At 40.5% G+C, this 20,771-nt stretch overlaps 1 protein-coding gene across 1 annotated transcript in view; it reads right to left on the reverse strand.

Annotated features, from left to right (window-relative positions):
• LOC106988283 (ankyrin repeat domain-containing protein 26-like) overlaps positions 1-20,771 on the reverse strand; it is a 109,039-nt gene that overhangs the window by 68,400 nt on the left and 19,868 nt on the right. The window contains 6 exon segments of the mRNA XM_053206708.1: positions 3,086-3,147; positions 3,467-3,517; positions 3,520-3,592; positions 10,761-10,833; positions 15,635-15,688; positions 16,212-16,248. Of these exon segments, the coding sequence (XP_053062683.1) occupies positions 3,086-3,147; positions 3,467-3,517; positions 3,520-3,592; positions 10,761-10,833; positions 15,635-15,688; positions 16,212-16,248 (350 nt within the window).

Raw genomic sequence — 20,771 nt, forward strand, 5'->3', positions numbered from 1 at the left:
TTTTTTATTTTCTATATCATTTTAAAAATCCTCATTGTTGTTAAAAAGATGCTCAATGTCTGGTTTGTTCTCATTTTCATAGTCTGATGTTCTTTCTTTCTTTCTTTCTTTCTTTCTTTCTTTCTTTCTTTCTTTCTTTTTTAATATGAAATTTATTGTCAAATTGGTTTCCATACAACACCCAGTGTTCATCCCAACAGGTGCCCTCCTCAGTGCCCATCACCCACCCTTCCTTCCCTCCCATCCCCCATCAATCCTCAGTTTATTCTCAGTTTGTAAGAGTCTCTTATGGTTTGGCTGTCTCCCTCTCTAAGGTTGTTTTTGTTTTTTTTTTTTTTTCCACTTCCCCTCCCCCATGGTCTTCTGTTAAGTTTCTCAGGAACCACAAAAGAGTGAAAACATATGGTATCAGTCTTTCTCTGTATGACTTATTTCACTTAGCGTCACCCTCTCCAGTTCCATCCACGTTGCTACAAAAGACCATATTTCATTCTTTCTCATGGCCAAGTAGTATTCCATTGTGTATATAAACCACAATTTCTTTATCCATTCATCGGGTGATGGACATTTAGACTCTTTCCATAATTTGGCGATTGCTGAAAGTGCTGCTATAGGGGCACCTGGGTGGCTCAGTCGGTTAAACGTCTGACTTCAGCTCAGGTCATGATCTCACAGTCTGTGGGTTCGAGCCCCACGTCAGGCTCTGTGCTGACAGCTCAGAGCCTGGAGCCTGCTTCGGATTCTGTGTCTCCCTCTCTCTCTGCCTCTCCCCTGCTCATGCTCTGTCTCTCTCTGTCTCTAAAATAAATAAAAACCTTAAAAAAAAGAAAAAAAAAGGAAGTGCTGCTATAAACATAGGGTTACAAGTGCCCCTATGCATCAGCACTCCTGTATCCCTTGGGCAAATTCCTAGCAGTGTTATTGCTGGGTCATAGGGTAGATCTATTTTTCATTTTTTGAGGAACCTCCACACTGTTTTCCAGAGTGGCTGCACCAGTTTGCATTCCCACCAACAGTGCAAGAGGGTTCTTGTTTCTCCACAATCCTCGCCAGCATCCATAGTCTCCCGATTTGTTCATTTAGCCACTCTTGACCGGTGTGAGGTGATAGCTCAGTGTGGTTTTGATTTATATGTCCCTGATGATTTGCTTTCACTTAAAGAAAGCTTAGAAGATGACTGGCAAGCATATTCTGGGGACCCAGAGTATGAATGAGAGAGAAGGACATTTTCAAGACTAGGCTCTTTTTGTTCAGGAAATGCCTGAAATACTACCGAGACAGACACTCCAAATGCATCTTCTTCCGTATTTGTCCAATTCAAAGGCATTTCCTTTCAGTTGGTTCCTTGTTAGAGTGACCCTGTGGTGGTTCTTCTTCAAGATGAGTAGGAATGCTGTATGGTTAACAAATTTCACCAAACTTCTGCTTTCACTCACTGGTGATGAGTTTTAAGCTCTTTTTCCAGTCCAATTTGCCTTATTTGATCCACATTTCCTCAAAGTTTTGCATAGAAGCGTGTCTTAAATATACAGATATATCATGCTCCCTATCACATTCCTTATCCATTGCTGGTTCTTGAGTCACTTTTTGCAGTTGCAAAAACGGATGGTTAATTTCCTTGTTTGGATTTGCACATGAATTTTCTGCCAGGATACATGTTTGTAAAAACACCTTATCCTTAAGTAATCAAGTACGGACAAAGAAAAATGAGAAAATAATTACAATTTTACTGTTAACTTTCTTAATCTATGTTTAGTTGTTCCCAAGTCACTGGATTGTAACTTCCTGTAAGAAGTGAAAACTAACTTGCCTTAGCCTAAGACAGAAGGAAAATATGAACTCATAAACTTAAGCTTGTCAGTTCTTGGAACTAAACAATTCATTACATGTTAAATCGACCAAAAAGTTAAGTTAGATGATTTTTAATGTTACAAACCTTAAAAACTATTTAGCTTACCATCCCTTATAACGAGCACTAAAGTGCATTTGAGTACTTTTTAAAGATTAATAACTAGAGAATTGGATAACTTTAAATTATTAGCAGCCAAATCAATTAATATCAAAGAGAAAGAAATGCACTGGCAGTGTGAATAGGCTTAAGATTCTCTCTCTCACCCTGCCCTCACCTACCCACGTGCTCTGTCCTCTCTCTCTCAAAAGGAATAATGAAAAGAAAAAGAAATCATAAGGAACAGAAAATACATTTACAGGATGGTACTCTATTCACTGAAAAATATCTGTGTGTAAGTGGACTCCCAGAGTCCAAACCCATCTGGTTCAAGGGTCCACTGTATACCTATATGATGCCTCCACTAAGAGATTACAGGAACTTCACATAGCCCCAGATTAGAAAATCAAACACCCATTCCTACTTCCCCATTCTTTTCTGGACACTACTGCCACTTTATTGGCCTTCAGACATCGTCACATTTAAAACAAGTATTCTTGGGGGGCCTGGGTGACTTAGTCAATTAGGTGCCCAACTTTGGCTCAGCTCATGTTCTCACAGTTCATGAGTTCAAGTCCTGCATTGGGCTCCTTGCTCTCAGTGCAGGGCCTGCTTCGGATCTTCTGTCCCCCCATCCCCTCTCAACAATAAACAAACATTCACCAAAAAAAAAAGCATCCCCAATATTTACTAAGTCAATACATGCCACTGTGATCATTTTGTCTTCTATTTCTATAGCACCCTTTACAGGTTACAAAACGTTGCCACATTTGTTCATTACACATAACCAAGAGGTGGGTATTAGTGCCATTTTTAGGAATGAGGTCATTGGCATTCAAGCAAGTTTTTCCAAGGTCCCACAGCTAGGAGGTGACGGAACCAAGATGCTAGCATGTCTTTTGATTTCAAATACAGCGCTTGCAGCATTATGCAGCAGCTGCCTGGGCCTAAGAGATCAGGACCTTTTTACCTCCTTCCCTAGTTGTCACCTTAGAATAGGTCATCATTACTTTACTTATATTACTGCAAGTATGACTGCGATGTTATTTTAATTATCCAAAAGTCAAAGTCAAAGCACCTCGTGGACGTTTTACCATCACTCCTCCATGCTTATACTTAAAAATAAGAAGACAGTACCTCAGGAAGAGAAGGTGATTCTACATCTTCCTCTTCTCCCAATTCTAATGCTGACATCATATCTATAGGATACGGTCACAGATAAATTAACGTGTTACAGATAAAACATGTGTTACTATGAATTGTAAACACAGACACAAGTCTATCTCCATTCATGACTATTTCAAGAAAATAAAAGCAATAGCAGAAAAGATGTTCAGGGGGTTCAAGATTTTCCGGAAGCAAAAGGGGGCAGTACTTGGGATACTTGTAAAGAAAGATAGCAACAGAAAAATATCTTCAGGAAAAAAGGATAATATATTTGGATCTGCATACTTTCAGATTTTTCTCATACTAGCATTTAATCATAGGAAAACAACTCACGGAGATTCACTAGCTTACCGCTTCTGTAATTTTTATGCACTCCACCAGCAGAAGTCAAACTGTCATTAACTGTTCTGGTGGCACATTTTCAATAATACCAACACCATCTTGCTTTGCTTCCATTGCTGACTTTGCTGTTCCTTCCTAGAAAAACAGCACAAAACAAAAACCCAACTTCAGAAAAACATCACATTAATTCATTTGGTCAAGCACTCACCCACTCAGAAAGACAAGCACATACTGTATCTGTCAAGTCATAGCCACGATCCGGGGACGAGCTGGAAATATAAATAAAAGACAGAGCCTGTACTATACACTAGTAGCAGTAGAGATGCATGAAAACAGGTAAGGACAGAACAATACCATCCACTAGTTCTGCAAGGGAAGTGAATCACGTACAGTGAACGCACAAAGGAGAAAACACTTACCTTTGGGAAGCTCAGCAAACTTCCCAGCTCAGCTGGGAAGATAGGGCTGTATCTTAAAAGACAGACAAAGTGCACGGGGAGGGTGTGAAGGGCATTCTAGAATGAGCAAAAGGATCAACTATGAAATAATATAGTAAGTGACAACACCTATGCAATATGGCAAAACTGGAACAGAGTTATTGGGAATGGGATAGATAGAGAGATATTATTGGAACATCAGGACGAAACCAAAAAAAAAAAAAAAAGAAAGAAAGAAAGAAAAAAGAAAAAAGAGCAGTGTTATGCTAGAACGTGAATTTTCTCCTTCAGGTAATGGGGATCCATTGGATAAGCAGAGGAGTGACATCGTCACAAGTATATTTTAGAAAGGTCACTCTGGCAGCAATGTAGGATGAACGTAAAGGAAGCAAAACCAGAAGAGAACTGCAAAATTATAGGTGAGCGAGTGAATTACGGGAATAACATACGAAAAATGGTAAGCAGGTACAAAATATCGAATGTGGTGAGTGACTGGATGCGGTCATTTCAGGGGAGTTCGGAGTCCAGGACTTTTCCTGTTTCAGGGCTGCTATTTTTGAGGCTAGGGAACACAAAGGACAGAGCAGATTACAGTCAGGAAAGAGGAAAGGGAAAGGGTCAGAAACAATGTCTTGAAACTAGGGCATATTAAATTTAAAGTACCCAGGGGACTTACGAAGAAAATGTTAGGGCCGCCTGAATGCCTCATTCAGTTAGCACCTGACTCTTGATTTTGGCTCCAGTCATGATCTCACAGTTCAAGGGTTCAAGCCACCCGTCTGGTTCTGCGCTGACAGTGCAGGGTCTGCTTGGGATTTCCTCTCTCACCCTCTGTCTCTCTACCCCTCCCCACATGTGCTCTCTCTGTCTCTCTCTCTCCAATTAATAAATGAATAAACTTTAAAAAAACAAAAAGAAAATTGAGATCAATGAAGTTCAAGTAAGAAAAGGCCATCGTAAATATCTATAAAACAATTAAAGTGATAGAATAATGCAATCCTACACAGAACTGTGAAATTGTGAAAAGGAAAGTAAAAGGAGGCGGGAGGAGTTAAGATGGCAGAGGAGGGGGATCAGCATTTCCCTTGTCCCTCAAACACAGCAGTATTGAGGTGACAACACTTGGAATACCAGCAATACAGGATGCAGAGGGACAGGAAAATCTCCACAGGTGCAAAGAGACAGCTTGGCAGGACAGAAGGGTGTGTATGCGAGTTGGGAGAAATAAAATGGGCAGCTCAGGCATGGAGTCGGGGAAGCCCTTTGGTGGAGAAGCAAAGGAAGAGAGAGAGAGGCTGTGGGAAGTGTATTTGGATATGAGAAAACCTGTCTGGACCACAGACCAAGGAGATGTCCAGAGAGCCAGTTTCTACTTTGCAAAACAGCCTTAGAAGCTAAAAAACAGAATTTTCAAGGTTGCCAGACTTTCTCTAGACCAGAGCTGCCACCTCCCATGCCTGGTGAGGAGGGAGCCGCCCCTAGGCTCTCAGGGAAACACTGGGAGAGAACACCTTGAGTATGGTGGAAAGAGGAGGTATTGCCCTCCCCAAGGGAAAAAGAACCTGCAGGCACGAGCCAGAGGCCCTTTGTCCACTGCGCAGAGTGGCGCTACTCCAGAACCAGGTCTGAGCAAAGCGGGATCCTACAGGGTTTTGAATCCCAGCTCAGCGCTCAGGGAGCACAGGAGACTGTGCAGCAAGGCAAGCTGGCCCCCCAGGCTATTCTGTGAGGACGGCCTGAACAGTGAGTTTTGAGACACCTCGTGTGGGCAGGAGAGATTGGGGTGTCGCCATTTCTCTCCCCACGACCAATATCGTGGGGCTTCAGGGAACGGACAGTGAGCCTCAGTGGAGCCAGGCCTATTACACCAAACCCTGCCTCTCTGTGCCTGGTAACTGCTTCTCTATGGGAGTGAGACTGACACTGATGGGACCAGACAGCCCCTCCCCTAGACCAGCACAGCCACCAGTCCCAGGCACCAATAGACAACGCTCCTCTGGTTTTCTATCTTTGTTTGTTTGTTTTCATTTGAATTATTATTCTTTTTTTCTTTTCGTTTTTAATGCTTATTTCTTTATTTTGAGAGAGAGAGAGAGAGACAGTGATCAAGCAGGAGAGGTGCTGACAGAGGGAGAGAGAGAGAATTCGAGCAGGATCCATGCTCTCACTGCAGAGCCTGATGGGTGTTTCAAACCCACCTACAGCGACAACATGACCTGGGCCAAATTCAAGAGTCAGAGGCTTCACCAACTGAGCCACCCAGGCGCCCATCTTTTCTTTCCTTTTCTTTCCCTTTCTTCTCTTTCCCCTTTTTTCTCTTTCTACTCTCCTCTTTCCTCTTCTCCCTGGGGAATCAGCCTAGTAGTCTCGGGTTGACTTTGGGTCAAAGCTCTTTATATATATTTATATTTTCCCTTTGTTCTTCTGTTCGGTTCTTTGTTTGTTGGTTTCATCAGGCACGTTCTCTATACTTTTCCAGGTCTCCTTCTTCATTTTCCTCCCTCTCTTTCCGGATTAAGCCCTACAGCTCCTTTGAGTCACTGCCTGGTCTTTTTTTCCACTCCTGTCATTTCTCTCTTGTTTGGGCTAAGGATTCTTCACCACCCTCTTCTCCTTTTTTCCAGGATTGCTTCAACAAACAAATCAAAGCACACCTGGTGGAAGGCCCAAACCCCCACTCCAAGTAGCGAGAAAAGCAGCCAAAGACGCACCAACAGAGTGTACACGACACACTCCAAAAACACGTGTTCAACTGTCAGGCCCTGGAGAGTGTAGGACCCCTCTGTAATATGGTAGTACTCGCAGGTGTGGGACACAGAACAAGCTAGTAAAACACATAAAGGACAGGAAACTAGCCAAAACGACAAATCAGAAGAATTCTCCTCAACAAAAAAAATTCCACGAAGAAAGACAGCCAGAGAAGTGCTTGAAAGAGACAGAAACCATATATCTCATCAAGGTTTTGGAATAACACTCAGAAGACTCATAGCTGGGCTTGAAACCAAGCTGCTTCAGAGATCAAGGAACTAACGAATCATCACGATGAATGCCGAAAATGAAATGTTGTAAAGGAGATACAAAATAAACTAGATGCAGTGACAGCAAGGATGGGAGAAGCAGCAGACAGAATAGGTGACATAGAAGATACAATTATGGACAAAGATGAAGCAGAGAAAGGAAAGAAAGGAAATTACTAGACTACGAGGCAGGTACCAGAGACCTAAGTGATTCGGTGAGATGAAGTAACAGCCACATCACAGGAGTCCCAGAAGAAGAAGAGTGAGAGAAAGGGGCAGAAGGTTTATTTGAACAACTTAGAGCTGAGAACTTCCCTCATCTGGGGAAGGAAACAGGCATCCAAGTCCTGGCGGCACAGAGAATTCCCTTCCAAATCAACAAAACCAGGTCAACACCACGACATGTCATAGCGAAACCAGAAAACTACAAAGATAAAGAGAGAATTCTGAAAGCAGCTAGGGACAAACGGGTCTTACTTAATCTACAAGGGAAGACACATAAGGGTAGCAGCAGACCTGTCCCATGAAACTTGGCAGGGCAGAAGGGAGGGGTAGGAAACGGTCAATGTGCTGAATGGGAACATATGCAGCGAAGACTCCTTTCCCCAGCAAGGCTGTCATTTAGAATAGAAAGAGAGACAAAGGCTTTCCCAGACAGACAAAACCTAATGGAGTTCATGACCACTAAACCAGCCCTGCAGGAGCTCCTAAGGGGCCACTCTGTGAGTGGAAAGCAGCAGAGACTACAAAGGACCAGAGGCCTCACCTAAAGCATGAAACCTTCAGATAACACAATGACACTAAATCCGTATCTTTCACTAATCACTCTGCATGTGAATGCACTCAATGCCCCAATCAAAAGGCACAGGGAATCAGAATGGATAAAACACAAAACAAAACCAAAGAACAAGATCCATCTATATGCTGTCAACAAGACACTGATTTTAGACCCCAGGACACCTCCAGATTCAAAGTGAAGGTAATGGGAGCCACCTATCATGCTACTAGAAGTCCAAAGAAAGCTGGAGTTGCCATACTTCCACCAGACAGACTAGATTTTAAGCCAAAGACTGTAGTAACAGATTCAGAAGGGCATTTTATCATAATTAAGGGGTCTATCCATCAAGAGGAGCTAACAATTGCAAATGTTCATGTCCCCAAAGTGAAAGGCCCACAGAGATGAATCCATTCATCACAAACATGAATAAATGTATACATACAAATAGCATGATTGTAGCCGACTTTAAGACTCCACGCATGGCAATAGGCGGATCATCAAGGTAGAAAATCAGTAAGGAAACACAGATCCAATGTGTCATTGGACCAGATGTATTCAGATATACATAGATACATATTGGACTTAACATATACATTTATATACATAGATATCAATACAGATGCAGTGAGATCTTTTCATTTAACAGCAGTAGAATGCACATTCTTCTTAAGTGCACATAGAACACTCTCCAATATCAATGACATCCTGGGTCACAAAACAGCCCTCCACAAATATAAAAGGACTGAGATCATACCTTGCATATTTTCAGATCCCAACAACGAGCACTTGCTCATTCTTTCCCTCTCTCCCTCCCTTTCCAAGAGAAATACAAACATTACAAAAACATTTAGCTCACCTCCTTCCAGGATAGAGAAAAAAAGAATAATAAACCTTGTGGGGCAATGAGTCATGGATGAAAACCACACACAGACAGTAGAATTCAATAACCAATATGTTGACAATGGAGTTGACAGAAAGTGATGGACTAAAAGAACAGACACTAAAGAAATGGTTTCTGCAAGGAAACATTAGGCTAGGGGTAAACGATTAAAAAAGAGCATGGTGGTGGGAACACGTAGGTGGCTCAGTCAGTTCAGCGTCCACCTTCAGCTCATGAGTCATGTTCTCACAGATTGTGGGTTTGAGCCCCACATTGAGCTCTGTGTTGACAGCTCAGAGCCTTGAGCGTGCTTTGGATTCTGTGTCTCCCTTTGTCCCTGCCCCTACCCTGCTAGCTCTCTCTCTCTCTCTCTCTCTTTCTCTCTCTCTCCAAAAAATAAACTTAAAAAATTTTAAAAAATACCTTAAAAAGCATGGGGGGAGAAGAGGAAAAAAGGAAAAAAAAAATAAGACATGACCAATCAATCAAGCATGAGCTTAAGACAAGGAAGAAAAGGAAAAATGTGAGCAAAATAAGGTAAGTGGAAACAACATACATTTTTCAACAGGTACATAGGTAGGATTGGGAATATACTATGGACAATAGTCTCTTTTAACCCTTTTAAAGATATATGTGTGTATATATATGCATATATGTATATGTATATGTATATGTATATGTATATGTATATATATGTATATACGTATATGTATATATATATATGATGTGTACATAAAACAGTCTTTGATTCACAGAATACCCCTAATAATACTGACTTTTATCACTCTACAGTTATCTAGTTATAAATACTGTAATGAAGAATTTAATTTTTTTCACTCTAAAATAAATTGTTCAATTACTGGCATCTATCACTTCCTAAGAGCTATAAATTATTACTACACTAACAAAAGAACAGAACAAGAAAGGTTCCTAACACATCAACTTTCACTATGGAGGAAGAATTGGGAATGAGAATTCTAGGAAGAAATGTGAACCTTCAAAGGATGTATGTAATGGGACACAGATGGGGTTAACAAAACAAAGGCTGAGGAGTTTTTCTCTGCAATTCTAAGCTCACAATGGGAGGATACTAAAAATATACTGTAACCTTCTTTCTTATGTAACTCCTGATTTCCTCAATATAATTCATTTGCGTTTTTACATATAAAACACCAAAACGGAATATAAACTGAAGCCTTACTTTTTAAATTCACATATTTAATTGTGACATATCATGTGTATTTCGTTACTTTCAAATTCCATTCTACGGAATTCCATTTCCCTACTCATTTATTCACATTCAAAAACTATGACATTGCTTCTTCCAAGCAAGACTTTATTCTAGGAGCTCCAGGAGTCAATCAAGTATGTTTCCTAACCTCCAGTACCTTATAATGATTTAGGGGCTTTGGAATGAATATTTAAATAAATATCAGATGTCTGAAACTTTAAATTTTAGAATCTGACACAAGGACTAGGAGGAGATAGTTTTAAAAGCTAGAATAGGAAAGATTTCTGAAATTAGAAATTTGACAACTTGGCTATGAAGAGCCTCTGCTCATAGAGCTACTCTTTTCAGCAAAATACATATTCTTCAGGGAGATGCACAATTGTAACTTACTCTTCGTGGAGTTATTTCAAAAATACAGGGGAACGCTATTGTAAGGTAAATGTTGAGAAATAAGGTAAACATCTAAATTTCTACATTTTCTAATATTATTTTAGTCTAAATGTAGAACAAAGGATAGAGACAAAGGAAAACCCTGTATCTCACCAAAAGAAAAATTGCCTGGGGCGGAGCACAACCTACAATAGATACTCGGATCCAGTAAGATTTCATTTAGGCATGAGTATTATCAGTCATGCTACTATCACAGTAAGAATCCTTATCCTTAACCAAATGTCATATTTCCTCCATTATGGGAAAGCTTTTCCCAATATAATTGCATGGTCATTATATATTTTCCAGCCCATTCTTTGATCAGCCTCCACCTCTAGGATTTACCAAAGGAAAACAAAACAAAACAAAACATTCAACGCGTCATGTATCTGTAAAGTGGTTTGTTCTTGCTAACTTTCCGTTACACACGTAAAATGATGATACACAGGCTACTGTGTAAATTTTCAGAGTAAATAAGGGAGAAAACTAAATTCAGAGCAGGAAAGTGAGTTTCACAGGAGGGTACTTTACCTTGGTACCAAAATCGAAGTCTTGGCTAGCTGATGTAGGCCATGAATCATCAAGACCAGGTTTGTCGGAAAGCCTTTAGAGCAAAAATATGCAACAAAAACATGTTCATTTATTGAAAAACAAAATTTCAAAAATTAAGGGAAAGGTCAGCTATCTGTTTCTTCAACGAAGTTTCTTGGTATAATTAAACGTTGGCCTCTGTTGTTTTCATTAAGTTTTACTTTAATTCCAGTAATAGTAACATCCAGTGTTATATTAGTTTAAGTTGTACAATATAGCGATTCACCAACTCCATGTTCACCCCGTGCTCATCATGACAAGGGCACTCGTTCATCCCCATCACCTCTTTCACCCCTCCCACCACTCACCTCCTCTCTGGGAACCATCTGTTTGTTCTCTGCAGTTAAGATCCTATTTCTTAGTTTGTCTCTACCTTTTTTTTTTCTCCCTTTGCTCATTTGTTGTTTCTTAAGTGCTACATGAGTAAAATCATATGGTATTTTTCTTTCCCTGACTTTGCTTACCATACTACTCTCGGGCTCCAACCAGGTCATTGCAAATGACAAGATTTCACTGTTTTATGGTTGAGTAATATTCCAGTGTGTGTGTGTGTGTGTGTGTGTGTGTGTGTGTATGTGTGTATGGATACACACATACACACACATACATACATATAGGACTTCTTCTTCGTTCACTCGTTTGTCCATGGACGCTTGCGCTGCCTATTGGAAATAATGCTGCAATAAACACAGGGGTGCATGTGTCCCATGGAATTCGAGTTTTTGTATTCTTTTGGGTAGTATCCAGTAGGGCAATTACTGGATCATAGGATAGTTCTGTTTGTAATTTTTTGAGGAACCTCCATACTGTTTTCCACAGGGGCCTCACCCATTTGCATTTCCACCAACAGTGCCAGAGGTTTCCTTTGCCTCCACATCCTCACAAACACTTGCTTCTTGTGTCATGGAGTTTAGCCATTCTGACAGGTGTGAACGTGGTATCTCGATGTAGTTTTGGGGAGCATCTTTTCATGTGTCTGTTGACCATCTGCATGTTGTCTTTGGAAAAATGTGTGGTTATGTCTTCTGCTCATTTTTAAACTGGGCTTTTTTGGAGGGGGGGATGTTGACTTGTATCAAGTTTTTATACATTGGGTATACTAACCCTTTACAGGATTTGCAAAACATTTGCAAATATGTTCTCCCATCCCAGAGGTTGCCTTTTAGTTTTGACAGTTTCCTTCACTGTGCAAAGCTTTGTAGTTTGATGTAGTCCCCATAGTTTATTCTTGCTTCGTTTCCCTTGGCTCAGGAGACATAACTAGTAAAATGTTGCTACAGCCAAACGTCAGAGAAATGACGGCCTGTGCTCTCTTCAAGGATTTTTTATGGTTTCAGGTCTCACACTTAGGTCTTTAATTCATTTTGAGTTTATTTCTGTCTATGGTAAAGAAATTGGTCCAGGTTCATCCTTTGGCATGTGGCTTGTCCAGTTTTCCCAACACCAATTGGTGAAGAGACTGCCTTTTCCCCACTGGATAGTCTTTCCTGTTTGTGGAAGATTAACTGACCATACAGTTGTGGATTTCTTTCTGGGTTTTCGGTTCTATTCCATTGAGCTGTGTGGCTATTTTTTACATCAGTACCCACCATACTGTTTGGATTACTACAGCTTTGGAATAAAACTTGAAATCTGAGATTGCGATACCTCCAGTTTTCCTCTTTTGCAATATTGGTTTGGCCATTCAAGGTTTTTTTGTGGTTCTATACAACGTTTAGGATTGTTTGTCTAGCTCTGTGGAAAATGCTGTTGGTATGTTGACCGCGATTGCATTACATCGGTAGACCGCTTTGGGTAGTGCCGACACTTTAAAAATATGTATTCTTATTTACATTCTGTGAGCATCGGATGTCTTTCTCTTTCTTTCCATCATCTTCAATTTCTTTCATCAGTGTTTTACGGTTTCCAGGGTACAGGTCTTTCATACTTTGGACCCTGTTTTAAAAAAGCTTTCAGTTCTCTATTTTGCCTCCACCTCCCCTAACCCGTGAAATCTCCAGGAAAGACCCAGTCTGAGTTTCCATAACCAAGTGTGACAGGCAGGGAATTCCCTGAAATGGTTGAAAATTAAATGTATAGAAGTTACCACAATGACTTCTCACCTCACATCTGTCAGAATGGCTCAGTTTCAACACACAGGAAACAACAAGGGTTGCTCAGGGTGTGGAGAAAAACAACCCTTGTGCACTGCTCATGGGATGTAAATTGGTATCACCAGAGTGAAAGCCAGTATGGAGGGGCCTCAACAAATTAAAAAGACAAATACCATAGGATCCAGTAATTCCACTACTGGGTATTTATTTACCCAAGGGAAATGGAAATACTAATTTGAAAAGATATATGCACCCCTATCTTTATTATAGCATTATTGACAATAGACAAGATATGGAAGCAACCCAAGTGTCCATCAATACATGAACAGACCACACACGCACGCACACACACACGCTGGAATATTACGCAGCTATAAAACAGAAGCAGCTATAAAACAGAATGAGATCTTGCCATCTGCAACATCATGGACATACCTAGATGGTATGAGGCTAAGTGAAATAAGTCAGACAGAGAAAGACAAATCCTATATGATTTCACTTCTATGTAGAATCTAAAAAGGGGAACAAATGAACAAACAGAAAAAAAGCAGAAACAGACCCATAAATGCAGAGAATTGACTGTTGCCAGGAGGGAGGTGAAGAGGGGGGATGGACAAAATGGGTGAAGGGGAAAGGGAAGTTCAGGGTTCCAGTTACAGAGTAAATAAATCACAAGGCTCAAAGGAACGCCATAGAGAATCTAGTCAGTGATATCGTAATAGCATTATACATTAACAGATGGGAGCAACACTCATGGCGAGCATGGTGGAACATCCAGAGTTGTTGCATCACACATTACATTGTGTGTCAGGGAGACCTCCATTTAAGTAAATATACCAAAGTGAAGGTTTCTATGTGATGAGTGGAAGTACTAACTGGAGATTAAAAGATTAAAAGTTCCCAAGGCCAACTTTGTTCCTACACTGGTCTTGCCTTATTGAGGTCCATAAGAACTAGCAAGACCTTCCAAGCCTTCAGGGGCATTCAGCTACCCAAGGAGAGAGACTGCGATCAAAATGGTCCTGGTAGTTGTGCCTCCATTTCTCTCTATGCTGCCTGAATACTTTCTTCCCTATGAGCTCCCACTCCTCCATCACTCTTCGGCACGGGTCAGTGACATTCTCCAACCTTTCAATCTTTAGCCTATGAAGGCACAGACTCCTACAACAAGGATGGGCTCAAATGACTGAGGGTAGGAGCCATGTCCTGCTCCTGGAGAACAAGCTAATTGGGAGTCTCAGTCATCCACACAGTCACCTCAACATAGGCATGTTATCACCTATCCAGATGAAGCTCCCCTACTGATTTGACAAGTCAGTCCTACCCCTGCCCAGCCCTACAGGTACATGGGAAGGGCATCACAGATTTAGGAAAAGAGGTGGAGTGAGGGGACAGCTTGTCTTGGGCCATACATCTCTGTAGTTCAGAATCTCCACCCCCCCACCCGCAATTCCTTGAGAGGATCTAAGCCTTCCTCCCTAAGTGGGGGTGGAAGGAGAGGATATCATATTTCTATTTGCTGTAAACAGACTCTTCCCAGCAGCTCAAATGATTTTTAATCTCTCTCATCAGAAAATCTGAGGTATGCTCGCACCTTCAATGAAACCAACAGACACACAAGCAGAAACCTGGTCAGGACCCTCTTGAACTCTCTATTTGAATATGCCTTTCTAAACAACTCCCCTGATCCTGGGTCCTTCATTCCTGTCATTCATCTTTATGTCACTTGGCATAAACCCCCATATTCTGACATCTTTTCTAAAACTCTTATTCCTATCCAACTCAGTGTTGTTCTTCCTGAAACCTGATCTCCTCTGCTAATTCGATTCTTACCATCCTTCATTGTATTCATTAGACCCGCTCCCCAGCTTTCTATTATTAAGACATTTGCCTGCAAGATGAAGACAAAAAACAAAGAAAGGAAAGAGAGAAAGAAAGAAAGAAAGAAAGAAAGAGAGAAACAAAACCCGAATTTAAATCTCATTTCTGTCACTTATCATATCCAAATAGGTCACTTCAATCTCTTTTGAGTTTCAAATTCTCCATGTAAACAACCATTGGGCAAGGAGGTTAAACATAGGTTGAAGTACCAGAGGGTATTTTGATGAAGTAATCTCTGAGGTTACCTACATATTGAGATACTAAGTACTTTTGATTTGGCCTGGACAAATGGAGAGTCCTTAGCTCGCAGAAGTGGAAAAGTTAATGGGAAAAAAAAAAAAAAGAAATACCAAGAAAACCAGAGAAGAAAGTAAAAAGGCCAAAACACAGTACAGAAAAGTCATGGGGAAAGAAATCTCGAAAAAAAGAAAAAGTTTCCTAGAACTAGTCAAGGGTACTAGCCCAAAAGGAAACCAGACTGGGAACCTAGGCAACAGAGAATCATAGAGCAATATCCTCGAAATAGAGGCTGAATTTAATTAACGTAACATGGTCTACAACTAGATATCCTTCCCTTACAGAAAACTCATTTGTCTCAAGAAGAGGGGATATCACCACATCTAAGGAGCTGCCTGACTAGATCTCGCTTATTATGTATAAAGCGTGACACCATGGCCATAGCTGACATCCACCCTAAAATCTCTGATGGTAAAAACAAGGGACTAGTTACCACTGCACTAATTACTTTTGTTAGCACTAGTGGTCAAACATATAAGGGCAAATGCTTGGACTAACCTGGTTTCTTAAGAAAACCCTAAATTAGAGTTCCGACACCATTACCTTTGACATTCTGAGTTGATCTGTCCTAGGATCTGTATCTTCATCTCAGTGCTGCTGAGGAACCACAGAATAGATGTGGAAGCTACACAGGCTGATGGGCAAACCCCCTCAGCTACTCATTAACTATGGAATCATGGGGCGAGTAATCAACCTCCCTGAACCACAGTTGCCAGAGTAATTAAAAGTAGGCTACAATAACACAGCTACTTTGCAAAGCTATGCAATGACTATATAACTTAACAGATGTTATGCATATGATATAATGTCCAGTCAAGGGTAGAAGACTCAACAACTGCTTTTGTTCTCTGCGTTCCCTTAGGAAACACATAACTTTCAGTTCATTCATTTCCTTTCCTTTCCTTCCATTTTCCGTTTCATTTCATTTCATTCCTTTATACTGTGAGAGTGAGTGCACACAGAAAGAGGGAAAGATATCCCAAGGAGGCTGTCAGCGCAAAACCCGACGTGGGGCTTGAACTCACAAACCCGATTTGAAATCAAGAGTCACACCGTGAACCGACTGAGCCACCCAGGTGCCCCAATAAATGTCATGATTACAAATGCACAAAAATCCTACCTGGTTATAGAGTCTTCCTCAGCATTCTTATCTGTTCCTAAAGAAAAAAGCAAAATACATGTTTAATCAACAATCGAAAAATATAGGAAATTACAAGTGTATGGCTAATGATTTGTTCAAAAGTATTCCTTTGGGACCACACCTGGAAACCACACTACACTGAATGGTACTTATACCATTGGTAGGCTTAAAGCACTAAGAAATCTTACTTTCTCCTCTATATTGACCAAAGGCAAGAATGGGTTTTATCGGAATTTGACACCTACAGGTGAACTGATGTTTCCAATGACCATCACTGACCGACTCTATGACACTGAAGGAAAATGGTATCGTTAGGAGAATGATTATCCTAAGCTGACAATGTCAAACTGAAACTAGCATGATTTTTCTGGACTTCCACTACTAGAGGAGTTAAAAGAGAGTATCTTTATTTTGCTGTAACACGGCAGAACTTCCCCAGCCCTTCAGTACAGACTGTTCAGTTTTAGGATGAAACACCCCCTCACAAAGTGTGCTCTATAGCTATTGTACTTTGCAGCCTGGCCAAACCATAGCAAACAGACTCTCCCTGGCCTTATTTCCAATGGCAAGGTAAGTAAGAAGCATTTGGCATTCCAGTTTGATAAAGTTCTAACCTCTTGAGACTGTCTCCTTCCATTGCTAGAGAGTCTATCTAGTCCCACCGCACATCACAGAGGAGGATGATCCCAATGTGAATGCTATGTAGTGGTTCATGATGTCATTTTTCTCAACCCTCCCCAGTAGGTGACACACATCTAGAGAAATCATGCTTTTTTTCATGGAAAGGCATGTATCATCAGATCCTCTACTGATGAGCAACAAAACAAAACCAAGGGCAAAGAATATCTTGAATGCCTACATTCAATTACCGGGGAATTTTAATTTTCTAAACAGTCAAGATGCCCACTGTGTGATTCTTACTATATGACAGTCCGGAAAGAGCAAGACTATGGAGGTAAGGGTTGGGGTGAATGTAGGGATAAAGGGGCACAGCACAGAGGACCTTTAAGGCAGTGAAACTCTTTCACATGATACCACAAAGGTGGATTCACATCATTACACATTTCTTAAAACTCATAGAATGTATAACACCAAGGCTGAACACTAACGCAAATTAGAGACTTTGCCTGAAAATGATGAGTTAGTGTCCGTATAAAACACACCACTGTTGTCAGGGTGCCTGGGTGGCTCAGTTGGTTCAGCGTCCAAGTCTGGATCTGAGCTCAGGTCATGATCTCACAGTTCATGGGATCAAGTCCTGCATCAGGCTCTGTGCTGACAGCACAGGATTCTTTCTCCTCTCTCCCTCTGCCCCTTCGCTGCTCACACGCATGCATGCTCTCTCACTCAAAACTAAACAGAGGAACTGAAGAAAAGATACTACTCAAAATGGACCACTGTCATGCAAGATGTTGACAACAGGGGAGGCTAGGTGTGTACGGGAGCATGGTATGGTATATGGAGACTCTCTGTACTTTCTATTATATTTTGCTGTGAACTTAAAACTGCTGTAACAATAAGGCTCATTAAATGTAAACAACAACAACAACAACAGAACACGGTATCCACTGAAGCTACTCTTACCATATATTAATGCAAGATACAGTCACCTTGAAAATTAAGATAGATATGAAAGTAACACAGTAGGGGTACTGTCTCCCATATGGAATTATATGAAAATACATAAGGCAAAATACAAAAATACAAAAGTTACTTGTATACTTAGGAAAGAAAACAATTGGTGAATATGATCAAATATCTTATAACTATAAACAGGAATTCAGCACTATATGAATCAAACCTGGGTTTTGCATATAATTAAGAGATTTTATTCTAATTTTAAATCAAAAATCATTATGTTGATCGTATCTAAGAATCATAATGAAAGCTTAATCACATCAAAAAGATTATAATGACCTAATATGGCCCTAGTCTTTTTTGTACAAATACCTACTTCATATGGATGATGAAACTGAAACCAGTACCATGGTAACCATCATATTACTTGCTAGTAAAATAAAATTTTAAGACACCACCAAAAATTAAGTCAGGGCTATAATTCCTATGCAGAACAGATTTCATCCAGCAGGCCAAAGATGGCTACCCTCAGAACATCCTCCTTGAATGACTGGCCCTTGGTTGTTCCCTGGGATCTTGGACTTAAGGAAGGTTCCCACCATTTCCTAGCTGGTTAAGAGTGGCTCACTGTGCCTAAGTGCTGGTACAATCAATGTGCTTAAGGCCGTACACTTGATTTCCTTCTGGAAACCTGGGATTGTGGCACATGCTAAGGAGAAGATGCCTATGTGATTAGCGTTTGATGAAAACCTTGGGCACTGAGTACCCATAAGCCTCGTACCGGCAGACAACATTTCACTTGTGCTGTCCTAATTTCATGCTGGAGGAATTAAGCACATCCTGCTAACTCCATAGAGAAAGGATTCCTGGAAGCCTGCGCTTGGTCTCCTCTGGACTTCACCCCATGCACCTTTTCTCTGTGCTGATTGGCCTTCCTAGCCTGTCCCCATACGAAACCACAGGCATGAGTACAACTATATGCTGAGTCCTGTGAGCTCTTCTAGTGAATAATCAAATCTGGGTGCCGTTGGGGAGCTTCTAACACAACTGCGTTATATGAAATTTTTATTATTTGGGTTGATGTCTTACACGTGGTTACAGTCAGAAGGTTATGTCACAGAATACCTGTCCTGGAATCTCTTTTTCTTGGTATTTGCCTAGAAAATTCCCACATTCCTATATATCCATTTGAGGAAAGGTTTCAAAGGAATAGACGAAATCATGATGTCAGAAAGTGTGAAACAAGCAACACTCCTATTTTACTCAGAAAAACAAGAGAGAGAATCCTGGTGGTTGCCACTATGTTCTACCATATACAAGTTCCTCTCAAATATGAAAAATAAGTTCATTTCCTCCAACTCACTAGGACTTAGTTCATTTTTCTGGCAGATAGGAATCAAAGAAGTAACAGGGATCGTTCTAGAAAAAACAGAACTATCAGACCCAGTATAAAAACATACTACCGATTATATTCTTTTTGTTTCGTTTCCTTAATTTCTTAGAAAATTAAAAATATAGTTCACCTATTAAAGGCAGTTATCGCCAAAATAATCAAAAAGTCATAATTACTGTGTCCAACTTGTCAGGGGAATTATCCACTCCACCCTGAAAACAGCAGATTTGAGCATTGAAGATCAATAGGACCCATTTGGGTGAAGGCAAAGTGAGTTATCTTCTATATAATTGGTTCAAAACTTGGTATTCCAATTGGCCACATATTCTTGTTAAGTCACAGCTTACCAATTTGTGAAAAAAATATTAAAGCAGTTCACTTTAAAACTGTACCCTACAAAAATTTCTACCTGACAATCCAGAAAATGCTTTCAATCTTGACAGGGCATCATCACTGACACTATCACTATCACTATCACATCACTGTGTGTACAGGTAGAAAGTCGTTTTGCCTAAGAAACTCATAAATATGACACAAACTTGAGATTAGGTAGCCCAATGCCTTAGAAGGAAATATACATATATGTTCAACATGCATATGGTGGAAATGTATTCTAATAGTAGTAGATTCCAAGACAATTTTCCTTAGAGCTTTCTTTAGGGATGAAATTCAGAAAGGCAGACTAAAAGGAGAGATATCAGAAGAAGGCCAATCAAAAGAAAATAAAGAGAGACAGCACTAACAAAATACAGTCAGGTATTCAAACATAACAAAAAAGACACAAGCAAAAATAATCCCGTATTGACTTTTTTACTGACATCACTAGAATTCCCAAACTACGGAGAACTAGTAGATTCAGCACATCACCTGACATTTTCTCCTTGTTATGATATTAGTTTTCTGCAATAACATATTGACACGAGGTCGGTTTCTCCAGTCTGCTGCTCTAGAAACTATTTCTGATCAAAACTTAAAACTATTAAAAATACAGCTGTCTCGGGATTCCATTCCAGAGACAGGGCCTGACAGTCGCTTCCAGCTGTTGCTGCCAGATTTTTGTCCCAGTATTCATCCAGAAGAGTTCATCAAGGACTTGAGGAAAACCTCAAGTACTCCCACAAGCAGCAGGTAAGAACGACAACACTTTTCCTCACACTTGACTCCTAGGTTTTGACAATTATGGAAAAATGCTGGGCAAGTATACTCACCAGGCTAGACCATTTTCCCTTGACCCTGCCTGGGTAGGTGTTGCATTTACAAAAAGTTAGATAGGACCTTGGTTGATATGTTATTTTTCCACGTTTGGACACCGAAAGCACCAACCACGTAAATAAAAGGCCTTAACTCACAAATTGTTCTTTTGAAAAGGTTACCACCAGAGAACTTTTAAAAGTTAAATCCAACTTTCTTTCTAGTAATTTGATAAAATACTCCTGCGTGAAGTTTTTGAAAATTTTCTCAACATCACTTCCTCTAATTCCTCGCCTACTTTTTCCCTAGCACTCCTTAGTCTTCTTTACTAACTGCCATTCTTCCATCCATCCTCTCTAAAATGGTATCCCCAGGGT

This window comes from Acinonyx jubatus, chromosome D3 (assembly GCF_027475565.1).
Source record: "Acinonyx jubatus isolate Ajub_Pintada_27869175 chromosome D3, VMU_Ajub_asm_v1.0, whole genome shotgun sequence".
In the NCBI taxonomy this organism is placed as follows: Eukaryota; Metazoa; Chordata; class Mammalia; order Carnivora; family Felidae; genus Acinonyx; species Acinonyx jubatus.